This window comes from Falco punctatus (genome assembly GCF_963210335.1).
Source record: "Falco punctatus genome assembly, chromosome: 12".
NCBI lineage: Eukaryota > Metazoa > Chordata > Aves > Falconiformes > Falconidae > Falco > Falco punctatus.
This window is the reverse complement of record NC_137592.1, coordinates 8,402,161-8,420,901: the sequence shown is the minus strand read 5'-3', so window position 1 is coordinate 8,420,901 and position 18,741 is coordinate 8,402,161. Positions and strand designations below refer to the sequence as shown.

The following is an 18,741-nucleotide window of genomic DNA, read 5'->3' as shown; positions in this document are numbered from 1 at the left end:
CATGGGCTTGCAAGTTTTCAGTCAGCTCTTTCTAGAGATGCTGGTAATGACAACCAGAGCTGACTAAAATACAGGTTTCACTGTGTTCCCATTAGGCTTAACTAGAAGTTACTCAGGAAATAAAGTAGAAGTAGTAGTTTTTTAACTTGTTAACTGAGACTTCTAGGCACTACTATGTAACTGAAAATAACATCAAAGCTAAAACAACTTAATAGAACTAGGTTCAGACTCTGCTGTATGGAATAGATAATAAAATACAGATAACCTGTAACTTCTGTCTTTAGCTTCTGAAAAGAGAAGAGTCATACTTTGGCAGTGGAGTAACTAGATTAATTTTTCCATCCTTGAATGAATGTGAGTAATGCAAGTTTCCATTTTGTACTCCTTTAAAACAAGTTCCAACACTTTTTGTTGAGGTACTGAATAGCTAGACAGGCTCCGGCAGCTTGTCAAAGCTCCATAAGCTCTCTGCTTATGGCTTGCAGAAAGCAAGCTAGATTTTCATTTCTCCTTCCATTCAACAGGAGTCTCTTTCATGTCTGAAAATTGAAAACGCGTGTTTTTCAGTGTGGTGCATGGATGTGTGTGTGCCCTCTGGCACACCTGTTTCTAATTTCCTGACTTGAAAGCATCTCCCATCAAAAGAAGCAGAAAAACAATTTCTTTCTGACACGCTGCTTGGAGGCCCTTGCTTTGCAGAAGGCCTTCCTTTCGTTTGCCATCTTGGTTCCATTGGTAGAACATTATAAGATGCAGAGCACGCATTGTATGGGATGTTCAGCTTATATTGTGCTGGGTTCTTTCCCCTCTTCTTGTGGTTATTTAGAGCATTGGAAATCTACTTGAGAAATCACTATGCTGAAGAAAACCTAGTAAATTAATCCTTAGTTTCTTGCATGAAGCTCAAATTAAGATCCCAAGTCAATAGCAACTTAAGGTTTGTATAACCTGTGAATTAAGGTAGAGTATTAGTTACTGTTTGGTACAGAAGGTTAGATTAAAATTTAAATATTATAGCTCAGATTTCTTAACTTTTCTTCAAATAGTATGCAGTGTAAAACAATATCCAATATAAAATTAAAGATGTTAACGATCTTTTAAAAAGAAAATAAAACCCAAGCCCACAAAAAAACCCCTTGTAACTTGTTTGTAGTGGAAGCTGTGCATAAGCTAACCAGCAAATTACTACAGAATAGAGCTTTTAACTATTAAAGATCACTTAGGAAGGAAAAATACAAAATTGCTCTAGCTTAAACGTTACTGGCTTGTTTGTTTTCTCAGTTCAGCAACTGACACTTTCACAAACAGCATCTGGATTGTCTCTGTAGCTACCATGCTGCAGTATGTACCTGGCTGGTGGTATGCTATTGAATTACATTGGTTTCATTTACTGACAAACTAAACAGAACAAAATGTTCAAAAAGACTTAGAGCTTAAAAATCATTGTATGCATACAGATGAACTGCTTGAAATGCAGAGATTGGGCCTAGTTCTACAGCATAATGGCTGGTGCTTCATATGCTCATAAAGCTTGCCTTGGCTAAGCTTTGTTCATTACTGATGTGATAGGTGTATGCAGAAAGCACTAAAAGGATGAATTGGTGTATGTACTTCTGTGTAACTGTATGGACTATAATGAAAAATTCTTAACTCTTTAAATAGGTCAGTAAGATCTACAGTTCACATTTATACCTGTTAAGGTATGCAACTGTGATACATTTCTTCTCGTGTGCATATATTGACATTCAGGTGCCACGGAGTTGCTTTCTAGAGTTTCTGTCCACTAACGGCATTATGAATGACAGTGCAAAAATTAATATCTTTTGTCAGCATAGTAACAGGATTCCATGATCGGTTCCTGTCTCTCATTCCTCTGCAAAAAGCATGTATCTCACTTGTTGTACAGCACTGTGCAATGTTAACAGGTACTTTTGGTTTGCCTGATCTGATTCACTAATCAATATCTGGTATGTGGAGTGCAGGAACAACCATCTTGCTGTGCTCCAAGCTCAAAAAAATGCCTGGAGAGGGCTTTGTACTTTTCTGTGCTATTTTTTGCTGAAATGGTAACTTCAGAGGACTGCTGATACATAAATAACTGTTAAATTATAATAGGATAACAGAAGAAAAAGAGGCTATTAAAAAAAAAAGAGGTTGTAGATTCCCAGATTGTTCTTGTGGGGTTCTTGTAGGAATCAGTGAGGAGTGTCTGAATAGGAAAAGAGCTATTCTTTTTGGAAATTACACATTTGAATACCTACAAAAGAGGGAAGTCATATTTTACTGTTGGTCAGCTTTGCACTTTGAAAGAAACACCGTGTTAGAAGCTGTACTGTGGCGTGATCCAAGAATATATGTGTCTCTGAAAATCAGTTGTGATGCTTTCTGTATGATCATCAGGGGTTTTCTGTACGATCTCCAAGTGGTTTTCAAGCAGGGTTAGAAGCTTGTGGTTGAAGACGTTTTTTTTGTGAGGTTTGGTTGTGGGGTTTTTGTTTGGTTGTTTTGGGGTTTGGGGGGGAGGGGGTTGGATTGTTGTTGGGTTTTTTTTAGATTCTGGTTCTCGCCAAGCTTGTTGCTTTGAGAGCAAAATAAATGTGTTATGACTGTCAAGTGTTATCCTTCTTTGCTTCTCTTGTCATAGAAGCCTGTTGCTACCAGATATCCCTGAAGCCTTTAGCAATCTGTTGGGTTTTTTTAAAAAACTTCTTGCCTCTTACCTAGGAGGCTAGAAACTTTCATCGAAGTATCTGTCTTTGCATGTTAGAATCATAGAATGGTTTGGGTTGGAAGGACCACCTAGTTCCAGCCCCCCTGCCACGGGCAGGGACACCTTCCACCAGCCCAGGCTGCTCCCAGCCCCATCCAGCCTGGCCTTGAACGCTGCCAGGGATGGGGCAGCCACAGCTTCTCCGGGCAGCCTGTGCCAGTGCCTCGCCACCCTCACAGTAAAGAATTTCATCCTAACATCTAATATAACCCTACCCTCTTTCAGCTTAAAGCCATTCCCCCTTGTCCTATCGCTACATGGCCCTTGTAGAAAGTCCCTCTCCAGCTTTCCTGCAGGCCCCTTTAGGTACTGGAAGCTGCTATAGGGTCTGCCCGGAGCCTTCTCCAGGCTGAACCACCCCAACTCTCTCAGCCTGTCTTCAGAGGAGAGGTGCTCCAGCCTGCTGATCATCCTCATGGCTTCCTCTGGACTGGCTCCAGGTCCATGTCCTTATGTTAGGGGCTCCAGAGCTGAATTCAGTACTCACAAATGCTGAGTAGATGGGCAGAATCACCTCCCTCAACCTTGTTGGTCATGCTTCTTTTGATGCAGCCCAGGATATGGTTGGCTTTCCAGGCTGCAGGTGCACATCGCCACATCATGTTGAGCTTGTTGTCCACCAGCACCCCCAAAGCTCACAATCCATTCTCCGCTCAGCTTGTATTTGTGCTTGTGATTGCCCTCCCACCTCTGCCATATGTACTTGGCCTTGCTGAACTTCACGAGGTTTGCACGGGCCCACCTCTCAAGGCTGTGAAGGTCCCTCTGGATGGCATCCCTTCCCTCCAGTGTGTTAACTGCACCACACGGCTTGGTGTCATCAGCACCCTTGATCCCACTGCCCATGTCACTGACAAAGACATGAAACAGCACCAGTCCCAATACTGACCCCTGAGGAATGACACCCATCACTGGTCTCCACTCAGACATCGAGCCATTGACCACAACTCTTTGAGTGCGACCACCTAGCCAGTTCCTTATCTACCCAGTGGTCCATCCATGTGTCAAATCCATGTCTGCAATTTAGAGACAAGGACTTTGTGTGGCACAGTGTCAAATGCTTTGCAGAAGTTCAGGTAGATGACACCAGTTGCCTCTCCCTCCACCAGCATTGTTAAAGGCCACCAAATCTGTCAGGCACATTTCATCAAAATAGACTATACATTTCCTTTAGAAACACTGTTCACTTTGCCAGTAGTGATCCTATAGGAGGGCAGTTAATTGTACTTGCCCCTACAGATGTGGACATCGCTAATGCCAACAGCAGTGGTTTTGTCAGTGGAGTATTTATAAATAGGCAACCTGGTGTTTGCACAATTTTACTGTGTTAGGAAAAGAATTTGTTTACTATATGAAACAGTTATTTCAGTGAGAAGTACTAATTTAACTCAGTAAATTTTTCCAGATAGTCATCTTCATTTGAGTCACTTCTGTGTGAAGGGTTATGGAAGCTTTGGTCTGTCATTGCAAAGTGTTTGTCTCTGAGATATAATGAGCTTCAGGTTACCAAAGAAGTCATCATTTTCACTGGGAAAGGATAATAAAATGATTTAAACACTGTTTACAGCAAAGTTATTGAAACAAGTATATTTGAGACTTTAATGTAGAATTGAAAAAATCTTGTTAAGAGTCCCTGTTGGTTTGGTTTTAGTGTTATTCAGTGAAAAAGCCGCAAGTATACTAAGATATCCAGTTAAATTTAGTATAATGTGAAATAGTTAAGCAAATGAACCAGATTTACATTTTCATCAGCTTATGTGCATGATTTGGTAATGTGTTAAAGTTGATTTGACTGTAGTTGCTGTCTTGGGTCATGTTAATACAACTTTTTCAGAAGTTGACTAATGGTGGCGGTTAGGTTACAGGAGAATGGAACTATAAATTTGAAGCCACAGGTTTATAGTGTAAGTTATAAATCAGGTTTCGATTACTGTAATTCTGTATACATTCATTTTGTGTCTAGCCCTAGTAATATCTACAGCGATTTTCCAGTTTGACACTGTAGAGACATGTAGGCCTGCTAAGGCTGAAAGGCAGCTCACACTCTGGTATTTGGTTCTAACTTGAGATAATAGGAAGGGCAATTCTATTAGAATAATGAGGGTAATTCTTTTTCTCAGCATTTATCTGGTCAAAGTATGTGAAACGCTGCTTAGTTATTTTTCTTACTCAAAAATAGATGTTCCTACATCAAAAACTTCAGTAACCAATTTTTCTTTTCAAAATGGGGAGATTATTTTCCTTAGTTATCTGTCCCTGCAGATTGCTGGCATGTGATGTGCTGAAAGATTTTTACGTACACTGCCAGCGGCAGTCTGTTAAGCTTGCTGTCTTATAGGTTGACATAAATATGACAAAAAGGAATGACTTTTGTCTGTGGGGATGTAGAGATGTGTGATGTGTTAGAATTGCAAGGCTGCTTTCCTTGTGGTTGATCCTGGATCACGTCAGTGAGCTGCAGCTGTTCTTAGCCCATATTAAGTTTTCTCTCGCTCTCTTTTTTTTTTCTTTTTTTTCTTTGTAGCAGACTTGATGTTATGGGAACTCTTCAATAAAGTCATTCTCTTGGGGGGGAAATAACATTATACATCATGCTAAAAAATGGCTATTGTCTTTTTGATGCCAATTTAAGAATTACTTAAAAATGGTGAAGTACTAACATCTGGTTTTGTTACTAGATGCATAGGAGATGCATAGGCTCACTTTGATTTTTGTGTCTCATTTGCTTGATCCACATTCTAATTCCCATGCTTCTTGTCTCGCATAGGGTATGAATGTTGTATTTAAAGGCGTTAACAGGTTCTTTTCAAGAAAAAAGTCAACTTCCTAGGTTTTTGCTGAAGCATATGCTTATTTAGTTTTGTTCTTTACAGAAAAACTTAGTCATGATTGAATTTTCTTAGTTTAAAAAAAATGATAGCTATGTTGTGATCTATGGGTAAAATGTATCTTGTGGTTTTTGCGTGTTCTTCATACATTACTTGGTCCGGAATAAATATTAGATAACTCTCAGTTTTATTGTGGAGAAAAGCTTTCGAGCATGGAAGTAATGAGGCTATGAATGGACAGACCCTCCTATAAGCAGCAGCTGAGGACACTGTATTGTGTGAGCCTCTTGAAGATAATATCCTAACTGGGACACTTTTCTCAATAACTCAAGAGCTTGACAGTCTCAATGAAAACACTTTTTTTTCCCCCCTGTGCTCTCAAGAACTGCCTCCCTTTGCTGTGTAATTATTGTAGTATTTGAGCTCTTGCATTTTCCTCAAAATCTATAACTGTTTTTTACTCAATCTGTTTGCCATACAAAGAATTTTTGGTCTTTCTGTTGTGCCAATTGTATGTAGATTCAATGCCAAAGTACCCCAGAGTCAAACAATTCAGTTTAACCAAACTGTATGAATCAGGAGACCCTGCCCATTTGTAGGTGTAATTTTGATTATTGAATGTAGCAAGATTTTTGGGACATGAGTACACAGTTTTTGTGCAGTCTGGTCCCTGAGCTTATTCTCTGACATCTAATGCATCCATAATGCTCCATAGGTGTTGTGGTTTTTTTTGTTGTTGTTGCTTTGTTTTTAATCTTGGAAATGGGAAGTAAGGACTTTTTTTTTTTTTTTTTCTCCCCTCCCCCCTGCCCTGTTCTGTGTTAGCAGTCTTTGAAGAACAGTGTTTGTAAACTCACTTTGCCTTTAAGGGGAAGGGTGTAATTGTGTGACAAGTAACCAGAAAGAGAGATTCTTGGAACAGGTTGCCATGTTAATTAGAGCTTAAAAGTGGTGGGCAGAATGAGAAGCCAGTCTGTGAGTAGCTCAGAGATGCAGCATTAGACCTGCTGGGGTGCGTTTGTGCAATGTTGTGCCCAAACCAGTCGGTGCTCTAAACTCAGCATTTTGGGAAGCACAGCAGCGAGGCACTCAGCAGAGGCACTGGAGCCAGTTTGGGTTGGGTTTATTTATTAGTTCATTCTTTGTGCCAGATCTAGGCTGGCTTCAGCCAGAATCGCTCAGTTTTCTCTGTTCTGGGCTTGTAAGTGCTTCCAGTAAAAGTGAGTGTTATCCGTGGAGACTGAGCTGCCTTTGAAGCCAACTTAGGTCTGGTGTCTTACCAGCTCCGGCGCTCTGCCACGTGAAAGCAGCTAGATTGTTTCCAGCCATAAATTGTTTCTGGAAGGTGCGTAGGTGTATTTATGTAGTTCTGCACCTGAGCTAACAAGTCCAGCCGGATTATAATAGATTTTTCTTTTATGGAGCCAGCACAGTGCTTGTGTCTTGTCATGGTTAATGAAAAATTTGCTAGAAAAATGTATAGATAATTGGGAATTTACTATATTAGCCTTTTCTCTATATATTCTGGTGTCTAATGCAGTTTTAGGCCCTGATACACTCTGAAGTTAAAAGTCTGATCAAAATGTAATCACCTAACATAAGTAATTTGAAATCATTGTCATATTACAGCTGTAAATTAGTCATGGTTTTCCTTTTTTTCCTACTGGGTAGCACATTTCAGCTAAACTGGCGCTTGGTTAGACCTCTTCTAGCTGCTTCATTTGCATCCTTGCCATTGAGGAAAAATGTCAGGAATGGGAGGCACAGTAGTAGAATGACTTCTGTATATATGCAGAAGGTATCCCCAGTGTGCTTCCCTGTCCATGAAAATGTTGATCCAGTAAACATGCACTGTGCCATTTGACCACAGCTGTCAGTCCCAAAGCACAGAACAGGAATGCAAAAGAATGTGAGAGAAAAACAACAGGGTGAAAGCGTTCCTACAAAGTAAGAGTAGCACCTGTTTGCCTTCGTCATCAAGAGTTTTCAGGGGATAGCTACAGAAAGCACTAAGGCAATAAGTGGTTGTTTGCTGGAGCTTTTTAGTGTCTTAGAGACAAACCTTTACAAGTTACAGGAATTTTTATCAGGAGTCCAGTGAGCAGTCACCCTGTCAAAAAGGCATAGGTAAAGTCACATATTCCTTTATTGACAAGAGGCTAAATCAGATGGACTGGATAGAAGATTACATCATGCAAGGGAGTTACTGTGGCATTCGCTAAAGATGTTCTTGGTTTGAAGAGAGCTGCATCCAAGGATCACTTCTGTGAGAATGATTAGTAAGTGGATTCTTTGAGAGAGAGGATTGCATGCAGGATCTGGAAAAAGATGACAAGTTGGAGATGCTCTCGCTGTTTCTTCTCACTGTTTCTGCTTTTTCTTGCTTCTTCTTGCTGTAGTTCACCTTTTTTGGTTTATGACTTCGTACAGTAGAGATTTCAGGAAACTTGTGAGAAAAACTGCTGACATCAGTTGAATTTTCACGTGACTCAGCGTCACTCTCTTTAAAAATAAAAAAATATTGCAGAAGCCTGTCAGAGTTTTTTTTTTTTAATTATTATTTAGCCATGATGATATAAAATAATGACAGAGTTTCTTCATAATGATACCTATATTTTGACTATTTCCAATCTTAATATTTCTTTAGGTTGTGGTGAGCACCTTGTCCGAACCATACTGGCCAGAGAATGTTCATGTGCTTTGCAAACGGAAGATGCCCACCAAGCTCTCCTAGAGACTATGCAAAACAAGTTTATTGGTAAGTATATGGTGCTCATTGCCTAAACATTGCATAATGTTGTTTAAAATGCAATTAACCCTATTAAATAAAATCAAGATACTTTTGTTTAAGCCTTAAGTTGCAGTTGGCTTCAAATGTAGTGTTGTGTGTTACATCTAAAAAATGTTAAATCAAAATACAGAAGAATATTTTAGGAAATCTAAGGGAAAAGCCTTGGAAATACCTCAATTGTTATGTGAGTCATAGAATACCCAAAGAGGTTTGAGGAAAGAATTTCCTGCCTGAATCACTGGCTGTGGTGTACAATTGCATATTTTAGATTTGGTGGTTTAGGAGCATTAATAAAAATTAGTCATCATGTTAACCCTTTTAAATATAAGAGACCTCAAAACCACTGCGTGTTCTAATTAAATTCTTTGGACAGACAGATTCTGGTTTGCTGTCTACATGATGAAATTAATTTCTTGAAAAAGTAAAGTAGATATCCTTCCAGAGTATTGTAAAGTAAAAACCTTTTTTTTCCATGATATGAGAGGATTACACACGACTACATATTAATTTCTTGTGAATATAGGTCTTGTTTTATTTCTTCAAGTGATAAGAAAATACAAATGTGGAATTTTAAAGTATCTGTATAAGCTTTAACTTCAGAAGATAGCATAGATTCCAGTGAGACATGCACTGTCTTTATAACCCTTAAAATTTTTGAATCCAGAGACGAGTTTGACCTTCCAAATTTCTTGTGGGCAGCATAACACTTCTTGTACACTGTGTTGCCAGAGTTCATTTTTAGGGTGTTTTAATTTGAACTGAGAGAGGGGCATATGCATACGATTTTGGGACCCAGGAACCATTGCCCTTGGTCTTGGCAAGCAGTGCATTGCAATTTCTTTATTTCTTTTTATAATGTTGAACTCGTATTAAACTCTGCTTCTGACAACATGATGTTTGACCGTTTGAGGGGAAGTCACCTTTGCATTGGAAGGCAGCACTTGATAGTCTGCTACTGTACTGCTGTCATTTCTAGGTGCTGTAAGAGCGCACGGCAAAGTAATCCCGGTGTGTTCCCTAAGGGGATTATAATCCAAACAGCACAAATGTAACTTTGTATTTAATCACATATTCCAGTGCACAGTGGCACAAAATTAGGGATTTATTTACCCAAGAGAATCCTTTAAGAAGGATGTTTGTGATAGCTTCACTAATTGGAAACACTACTGTCAAGGTGTTAGATGGAAGTGACCTAACTTCAGAAAAGTCAGATCTTCAGTCCATACTCTCAAAATTGTTGTGCTGTTTGTGGTAGGAGTACTAAAAGCAAACACAAATTGTACATATCCTTATGCAATTTCGTGTTAGTGCATGCACACACACAAAATAGAAAGTTACTGCCAAAGTGATTCATAGAAACTGGCTAATAAAAGACAGAAAGATCAGGAACTTCTTAGCTGAGTTATCTTCTTTAAGTTGCTTTGAGTTTTCTGGGTTTTCTTTTTTCTTCTTGGTACCTGTTAGCAAAACTGCAATTCTTCTCTTGCTGTTTAGTCCAAATGCATTTTGCCACCAGTTTGCAGAGCAGATGTTTTTATTTTAAATGTTAACTACTATGTGATATAACCTTTATCCTTTACTAAAAACGTGAACATGTTTGTGTTGGACTTCAGGATGTATTGAATGTTGCTGAAGTTTTTGTTATACCTGAAACTATTAGTTGCAGAGAAGGAGGAGCTGCACAGGCAGAGATACCGGGCTAACAGTGTGATGTCATATAGCCTTGGGAAAACAGACTAAGCCCAACAAAACAAGGGAGAGTGAAAAGAATGAGAGACAGTATCAAATTAATGCTTTTAATGATAGAAAAATTAGGAAGATGGTTTAGAATTCCTTTTCAGAGTTTCATGTTTTAGTTAGGGATAGATCTGTCTTGTATTTTCAGAAGCTTATCACTGCAAGTTTTAGTTGCCTGACATGAGTTATGTGTATTATCTTCTCAGTTGTACTTTGGGGTAGTGCTGAGGGGGGGGGGGTGGGGGGGGTGGAGAAAGATACAGCTGCCTTTTTTTAAATTTTTTTTTTCTGTAGGTTAAGTGTTTAGATTCTTTGTTTTGATTAGAAAGCATAAAATCTAGTTTGCCCTCAGCTGTCATATGGGTGAAGACTGGTTGAAGAAAACCTCTAAGTCCAGATACATCTTGCTGTTTACATGTGGTGTAGTACTAAGTTTGTAGCCAGTAGTGTTATTTTGGGGGATCTTTGCAGTTCTGAAGTTGGAATGCAAGGTTATATCTTGCTAATATAGTGCAACAATTGAAAACATGCATTGCACTGAAAACAATAGGCTTGTGCTAAATAGGGTTTTGTCCTGTGAATTTTCATAGATGATATGCTAATTGATATCTCAGGATGTATGGTATGATGCAGGATGTCTTACTGTTGTGAAATAATAAAATAGACTAATAGACTATTTGCTGATGGCATGGATTTTTTCCGTGCTAGGCTTTCTTAATTTGTAGTCTTGTCAAACTTTCACCAGAATTATAATGGACCAAGGCCAAAAAAAAAAAAAAAAAAAAAGGCAAAAAGCTTTAACAAAGCAGAGCTAGAATGTTTTGTCAGAAGTCAAAATGTGTGTTACTTGTATTGGAGGGATGAACAGCTGATTTTGGCAGTTGCCATCAGATTGGTGCTTCCTGTTTACAGAACTCTCCAAGTTTCTGCAGAGCCCTGGGAATCCTTCCAGCTAGGGAATGCCTGGCTTAAACAGTGAGTGCTGTTTAAACAGCAGGTGATGAGCAAACTAATGGCAGATGTGCTTCTCTCATCGTATCTTAGAGCCAGCTTACTATGGATAATGTACAATTGATGGCTGAGTTGAGGGTGAGAGAAATTAAGTTTAGATATTTTTGTAAATTGTATAGGCTTGGTATCTTTAGTTGAAGAGCACTGAAGGTTTGTTCTGCAGTTGAAGAATGGTGTTCTGTAAACACAAATACCTTCCAAACAGAAGAACAGAGGATTTTGTTACTCATCATTCCTTTCAAACGTGGCCAAGTTTGTGGAATGTAGACTTAGAATAAATGTTTGTGTCATCTCACTGGCGGGAAATCTGGGGTTTTAACAATGGCAATGTTATGAATTGTACTTTAAAGCTTCTTATAAAGTATTAGAAAATAATGAGCTGAAAGACATAGTTGGAATCTGATATTTATTCTTTCCTTAAGGAGAAATAAGTTTGTCTATTCTTGTATTTTTAAGTTCTGCTTCAGTTCACAAATGAGCAACATTTGCAGAAAGGTAATAGCAGAAGGATAACGCCGACACTTCCTCTTTTAGAAATTTTGTGTCAAATATAACTCTTGGGAGCAGGAGTTTGAACAGTTAGGAATCACAGAATATGAATTTCCCGATTATGAGATCCCCTTATTCTTAAAGAGTTATGAGACTGCTAGTATCATTGCACAGCGTTATTGTTACTTTATGTTTTGGTGCTGCATCACTCCAAGCTTTTTAGTATCCCTTGTGGTTTTGTAACAGAGCAAGCATGCTGTGGAAGCATTATTATATCTTCTCTGTGACATGAGAAGAGAATGGAGTGATCCTGAAGTCTCATATAACCTGTATTATCCCCTGCAAGTTTGTGATTTCACAGGTTTGTATTCGATGGTAGACAGATTTGAGTAGGCCCCTTCGTTGCCTGTGCCATAAAACCAGGTGAAAAACTAACACAATGTGGTGATGTTGTGAGGGTTTTTCTAGGTCCTGCCTGTGCTTCTCCTTGCCAAAAGCATTGGGATTTTATTGGACAGCAGTATCCTCAGTTATTTAATGTCTTAAAAACTTACCTGGAGAAGTTTGAAAGTACAGGTGCTTTTCCTTGCAGCCTCTTTAAAAACTCCAAACAGATGTTTTAACTTATCTTGAAATACAAAGATCTCTGGTTTCAGACAGCTTGCGCTTAAACATTTAACAAATAATGATGCGTGAAATTAAAAGCAGGCTTCATTTAGTACTTATATATTCTTCTAATGTTTATTTAAATCGTTAGCTTGAAGTTTAATGGTATACATAGCAGAAGGAGAGTGGCAAACAGCTTCACTTTAAACATGTTCTGTACACAAGCTGACAAAGTCCAGTGGTGTAGGTGATTATTGACCTGAAAAAGTCTTAATTTCACTCACCTTGCAGCACAGGAAGGTTTAGGACTGTTTAGCTGTGCTCTGTTAAAGCTGGGGGATGCTAAAGCACTTAATTGGTTACACCACGCCACCGTCAGTGTTTAGACCCAAGTTCTGAAGACTTTGAAAGCTAATGTAAACAATGAAGCTGGTAATGGTTTCTCTACTATGGAAGAGTACGAATGTAAAACATCTGATGAACAGCTGGTTTGTCCTTCAGCTGGGCAAGTGTAAATAAAACACTTCTTTTACAGTTTAGTATTGAATCTGTATGAGGATGAATCTGTCCAGTAGCTACAAATGAGAAAAAGACCACAGGATCAGAAATGAACAACTATCAATCACATGCTCTGGAGGGAGCAATTTAATGTGCAGGAGACAGAAGAAAAAAATGTTCTTCACTTGTAGCTGTAATTCCTCCAGAGCAAGGCTGAGTGTTGAGGCCATTATTTGCCTTAACACTTGTGAAATCTATATGTTCTATCCCTGGTCTGAGGTGAATCTGGGTCTTGCTGTTCAGTTATGGTTGCTTTTGCAGAACTTGATGGGATCAGTGAATGAGGAATTGCTACAAAGACCTGTTTGCGTATTTTTAAGAGACCATTACTGCAGATTAGTCATGTACGAAATACATAAATAAAAACTTGATAATGCTTTCTATATGTCAGATACCAATAGCAGAACAGTTGAGCTTTTAAGGAAGGGAATGTGTTTTCTAAAATACAATGTTGTGACTGGGAGAGGTCAGGATTAAAGCAAAACTATTGAAAGATATTTTTGTTTGCTTTTTCCTACCCCTTCTCTCTGGTGTAGCCAGTCAGTACTAACATTGTTAGTTAATGCTGTAGTTGAAGTTTTGCTTCGGATATTTCATGCCAAATTCTTCACTGGTACGCCAGTGTAACAATGAGTTTAATGAGACTTAAAATGGTATTGAAAGCCCCAGGTTTTTGTAGTTTTGTCATTAGCAAGGTATTAGATCAAAGATTTGTCTAGCAATTCTATTGCAGTAGAAAAATTATTTTTGGTTAGTAGGCGTATTTTGGTTTATTTTAACTAAATTTTTCATTGTACAGCAAGATCTATCATTCTTATAAGTACAGAGAGGGCAAAAATGGTGTAGGAGTGGGGTAGCCAGATCACTTTTTCCTCCTAATGAGAAACTGTAATGACTTTAATATATGTGGCAATATTTTGGTTGCACCTTTTATCTTCCTGTTCAAAATACTTATATAATGTATATGAAAAATATACCATTACCTATATTGTTATTTTTTACAGGAGTCTGCACTATTATTTCTTTTTCTCAATGGCTTGGCTGTAATACAATTATTTTTAGAACTAAATTAATGAAATATGTTCTTAACCGTGGAATTCATAGTGCTTTGAGAACACTCAAATTAATTCCTGTGTATGGTGCATGGCTTCTGTTTAGAAATACAGTATAATGCTGGTTTCGTACCATTATTTTTACAGATTTTAAGATGGATGCATAGCGTTCAGATGTCTAGAGTCTTGCTTAACGTAGACCTACTCATTTGCACTTGTATTGCTGTGTTAAAATACACTCTTCAGCATAATTGTAGCCCTCAGTAGTAAGTCTGCATATCCAGAAATATCTTTGTTTTAAAAAATATATTAATATATTTGAATCCTTCTTTTAACCTTTTTAAAAATTTCTTTAATTGGAAAATAAAATACATTCTGTGTTTTAAGGAATGTTCTGTTCAGTGTGTATTTAATTTGGCTTAGAGTCTGATATTTTTAAAAGTAGAGAAACAGTCTGTCTGAATTTACTGTTAAGTAGAATACTGTAATATTATTACTGTAGGCAGTTGTTTTTTTACTGCCACTATTTAGAGGTTAATTCCCCACAGCTCGGACAATGCAGTGAATTGGAGGCACATACTGTATTGTTGCTGATTTTGCACTGAGATGGTTTAACTGAAATTGCTGGTGAAAGCAGCTGGAATGGATGAGGCTGTAGTCACACAGCTTGCTTCTGAGAGCTCTGTAGATGGCAACCTTCAGCAGAAGTGGGCAAACAGGTGGCCCATGGAAGTGGCATGGGTGAGAACACTGTGAACCACTGCAGGGGTTTTGCAGGTGACTGTGTTGGTGTCTTTATTTGCTGCTTGTGTCTGGAGGTGAGAAGGGTTATGCTATTGTTTCAGACTTTTACTCCTTTCCAGAATAATGTTCGTTCTGCAGCTGATGATAAAATGGTGTAGAAGATTAAAAATTGGCTCTGCATTGTTCTTAACGACAACAAAAAAAATAAAAATCTTCAGTAGCTCAGCTGGCAATACTAGTGATACTAAATCTCAGTAATTTCTTGTTGCTACTGTATTTTGGCTCAATCTCTGTTCCTACACCTCCAAGCCATGGCTGGCTGCGACAAGAAAGCCAACATTACCCCATGTTTTCATCATTGTGTTGTAGCATATTGGTCAAGGTGCTACAAATGAGGATAGCCTGTAGACTATGGGTTTTGATGTTGTGCACCACTGGGCAAATAACACTATGTTCTGTCTGTAGGAGAGGGATAATGTGTACCATCTTCTTTGCTTTGTTTGCATAACAGAAATTTTTAAGACATTTCCTGTTCTAATACTCTATTCAAATGACCCACTACAAGTCACTCGAAGCAGTTTTACTTGTCGCTGCATCACCCCAGTACTACTGGTATGGTCGAGTCTTACAAAGTTGGTGCAGTAAGACCTGGTCTCATTTGGCTTAACCAATATTTGTCCTTATTTCAAGGGCCCAACTTGTGTAATTTGTAAAGAAGTCAGCTTCTTGCTTATCTGATGTGTTTTATGAGTGGTGAAGTTAAAATTATATCATGGTTTTATCAGGCTTTTATTATGTGCAGTGCTATTAAATTAATCCTCTTCCAGAGTTTTCTAGTTGAAATAACAGTAGAGTGGCAACGTTCTTCAGCAAATGCTGAACTAATACAGTCATTTTTCTGGCTTTTGAGTGTTTAGCATGGACTTCAAAGCCTTTGAATTTTGTGGACTGGTAATAAAGCTTCCGTGGTGCTTAATCATTGAAGGAAGTGAGTTGGTTCAGAAAACAACTTTTTTTTTTTTTAATGTATTTAAGGCATTGACAGCATGTTTAATGTCAGTAAATAAATGCTATTTACGCTGGCAGAACTGGGGTTCCCACGAGCATAGTTGTGCATGTATAGGTAGAGCATCTCTTTCGATGAAATTGTAAGAGTGTGTCTTATGTGCTTTTAAAGCTTAAGTTTATTTTTTTTTTTAAAACCTCTTTTAAAAAGTCTCACAAAACACTTGCTTTGAGTGAATACTTTTCTTATTCTCTACTCCCCTGAAGAAGGTGAATGTTTTGTTCTTACAAAGAAATCCCTGTAAAAATGAAAGAATTCTGATGAAAATGTAGTGTCACGTCTTTTGCTGCAGACTCTTTACATGGAAAGAAATACACTGCCAAGTCTTTTAAAGTGTGAGAAGAGAGAGCCTAGCATGTTAAATTCAAATTGTTAAAAGTTTGATCAGTAATGATGGCACATAGTTTACAAAAATACTGGGAAAATTAAGAAGTATGTGATTGGCTTATACACAGACTTTTCTTTCATCTAGTCTTTCTTGAGTGGGGGAGAAAGAAAACCACTAAAAGTTATTAACCCAATGTAAGCATTTCTAGAACAAGACTTTAGTGGCATCAAGTCTATAATCAGCAGTTGCTGTCTTTTTTTACTCATGTTCAATCAGTGTTTTAGTATGGCCTTAAATACACTATCTGCTGGCTATGTTGTGCTGAAGTAGAACATTTTTAACCATGCTAATGAAAGAGGTTATTAGTGTTTTTCATTAGAACCTTAAAAGAACCTTTCACAGGCTGTAAAAGAGGAGGAGAAACACAGCTTATTAAAAAACAAAACAGGACTCTTTCTCTCTGTTTGCAATGACTTTTCACTACAGCATGGCTTATAGCATGAATAATTTATGCAAATTAGTATAAGATTAGGTCTGCAGACCAAGTTCAGGTTAAGACATTTTCTTTGAAGAACCTGAATTTCTGAAGAAAAGATTAAAGAATGCGCGTCCCCTGTGAAGAAAACCTTTTTTGTCTTTTTTTTTTGTTGTTTGTTTTTCATTTGCTTGCAGAAATCATACCACATACTTAGCCAGCACTTGCTTAATGTAGTGAAAGTATGAGAGTTATACATAGCATCTTGGAAAGCATGGACTAAAAGATTTTGATTTGGGTGGTAAAACTCTTTACAACTTTCCAAGTCTTGCATTTCTATTTTAACCAAACATATTTTCCTGTTTTGTCATCTATTATGTTATGAGTGTCTGGATTCCTGGTTCACAGGGATTTGGTTGCAGTTGATGAATAACACAGTAGATGTAATTGGTACCTAGTAAAAGTTCTTGTACAAGCAAGTGGCATTTAAAAAATAATATCTGTTTGTATTAGATCAAATTAGATATTGCTGTTTATTTAGCATACCACATTTATTATTTTCCTGCAATATGGGCTTCAATTTTAATGACCACCTTGCATCACTTTTGAATGTGGCTGCTCTTATGTCAAGAAAACATGGTAAAGCTTTTAGTTTTCCTTACAGTGAAGCCTGAAGTTGGTTCTTACTGGGTTTTTGTTGTTGTTGTTACTTGCATTGAAGGAGTAATTTTAATCATATGAATAGCTGTGGGCAAGTTGAAGGAGGCTGATGAGTTGATCTGCTCTAAAGTTCTTGTGGCCAGCAAATCCTTTTACAGTGCCTGTACACTAGGCATAATATGCTAATTTATTTTTCAAAATCATTGAAAATAAATACATGAAATGCCTATTGCAATTGTATGTTCAGCTTTAAATCACAGTGTATTGCAAGTGTTTGACTAGGGTCTCTTTGGGCTTAAGTGCAAGAACTTAGTTAATTTGATGGCTCGAGACATTTTGAATTGTATGTAAATCATACCATTGTTTCCACATTGAAAACTAGAGGAATCTCATTTCAAATTACAATCTTTAAAAGTTTTCCAGCTTCTGATAGAAGGCATTGTATATTGTATGTCTTAAATTAACAACAGAAAAGCCACTGTAAAAAGTAGGATGTGTTTTGGCTTTTCTGCTGATATTCATAAAACAGCAAGGAAAACAGTCTATAGCAGTTTGATGATGTCTCTGTACAAAGCACTTTAAATTAGGAAGAATGAATAGATTATAAAAGTGACCCAGATTTGCTTGATTTTTTTCGTATGTTGCCATCTTTATATTAATTATAGTACAGAAAGAACTAAATATTGCAACATGATTTTTTCGACCTGACACTCCATTTTTCATTAGTGTGTCTTCCTTGATCCACAAACAAATGGTTTTGCACTCACAAATGTAATTTATTTTTTTTTTATTCCATGTAGCTCTTTTTCTTTTTTTGATACTGGTAGTTTAGTAGAATACTATTCAGAAAGTTACTCATTAGAAATGTTAGAAAAAAAATGCAACTGATGCTTTTGTAAAAGCACTGGGTGACCTGACAGTCTCTTCAACTCTTAGTGAAGAGATTAAAGGAGGAAGGCAAGAAAGTGAAATAAAAAATACCCAAGAAACTATTCCTATGGTAAATAATTCTCCCCAACAATTTTTCCCAGGTTCACCTTTTCTAGCCAATGAAGATGGTGTACTTGGAGGTGTGATAGTTCTTCGGTCTTGCAGGTGTTCAGCAGAGCCTGAATCGTCACAGGAAAAGCCAACTTTACTGGGTAAGAAATCCTTATTCATTTTTACTTGAGCTAGGTGCTAACTCGAAGTGAAAGATGAAATAAAAATTGTCTGTGCACGTTTACCATTGTTAAAACTCCCAGACAAAACAAAAAGGAAGTGAAATTTTTCGAGATAATAAAACTCCAGGAAGTGAAATACTACTATTAACCTTGTTTGTTCTCTAGAACTGTGGAAAAGGGCATTCTTTCTGACTTGTTATTTCTAAGCAGAATTGTGATTCAGAGGGTTGTGTGGGATCTTTCTAAAACCATGGCAAAGAAATAACTGTTGCTTGTGGCAAGGCAGGGTATGTTACTCATAGAAAAAAATTGCATTTTTAGCTAAGGGTGATGCCTATGACTGTTTACTGCTTCTCAGTGATTTACATGCTGAAAATGCTGTCTAAAAAAGTTCTTTGTTCCTCCTTTTTGCAGGACAAAATGTGAAAAATTGGAGGATAAACTTGAAATTTGGAAGGGAGAT

The 18,741-nt window shown here is 37.6% G+C and overlaps 1 protein-coding gene across 5 annotated transcripts in view; it reads left to right on the top strand.

Annotated features, from left to right (window-relative positions):
* Positions 1–18,741, top strand: part of TASP1 (taspase 1) — a 96,422-nt gene that overhangs the window by 58,886 nt on the left and 18,795 nt on the right. For all 5 annotated transcript variants that reach the window (XM_080408517.1, XM_080408514.1, XM_080408516.1 and 2 more), the window contains 2 exons: positions 8,246–8,356; positions 18,147–18,257. In XM_080408517.1, the coding sequence (XP_080264643.1) occupies positions 8,246–8,356; positions 18,147–18,257 (222 nt within the window). The remainder of the gene's footprint in view (positions 1–8,245; positions 8,357–18,146; positions 18,258–18,741) is intronic.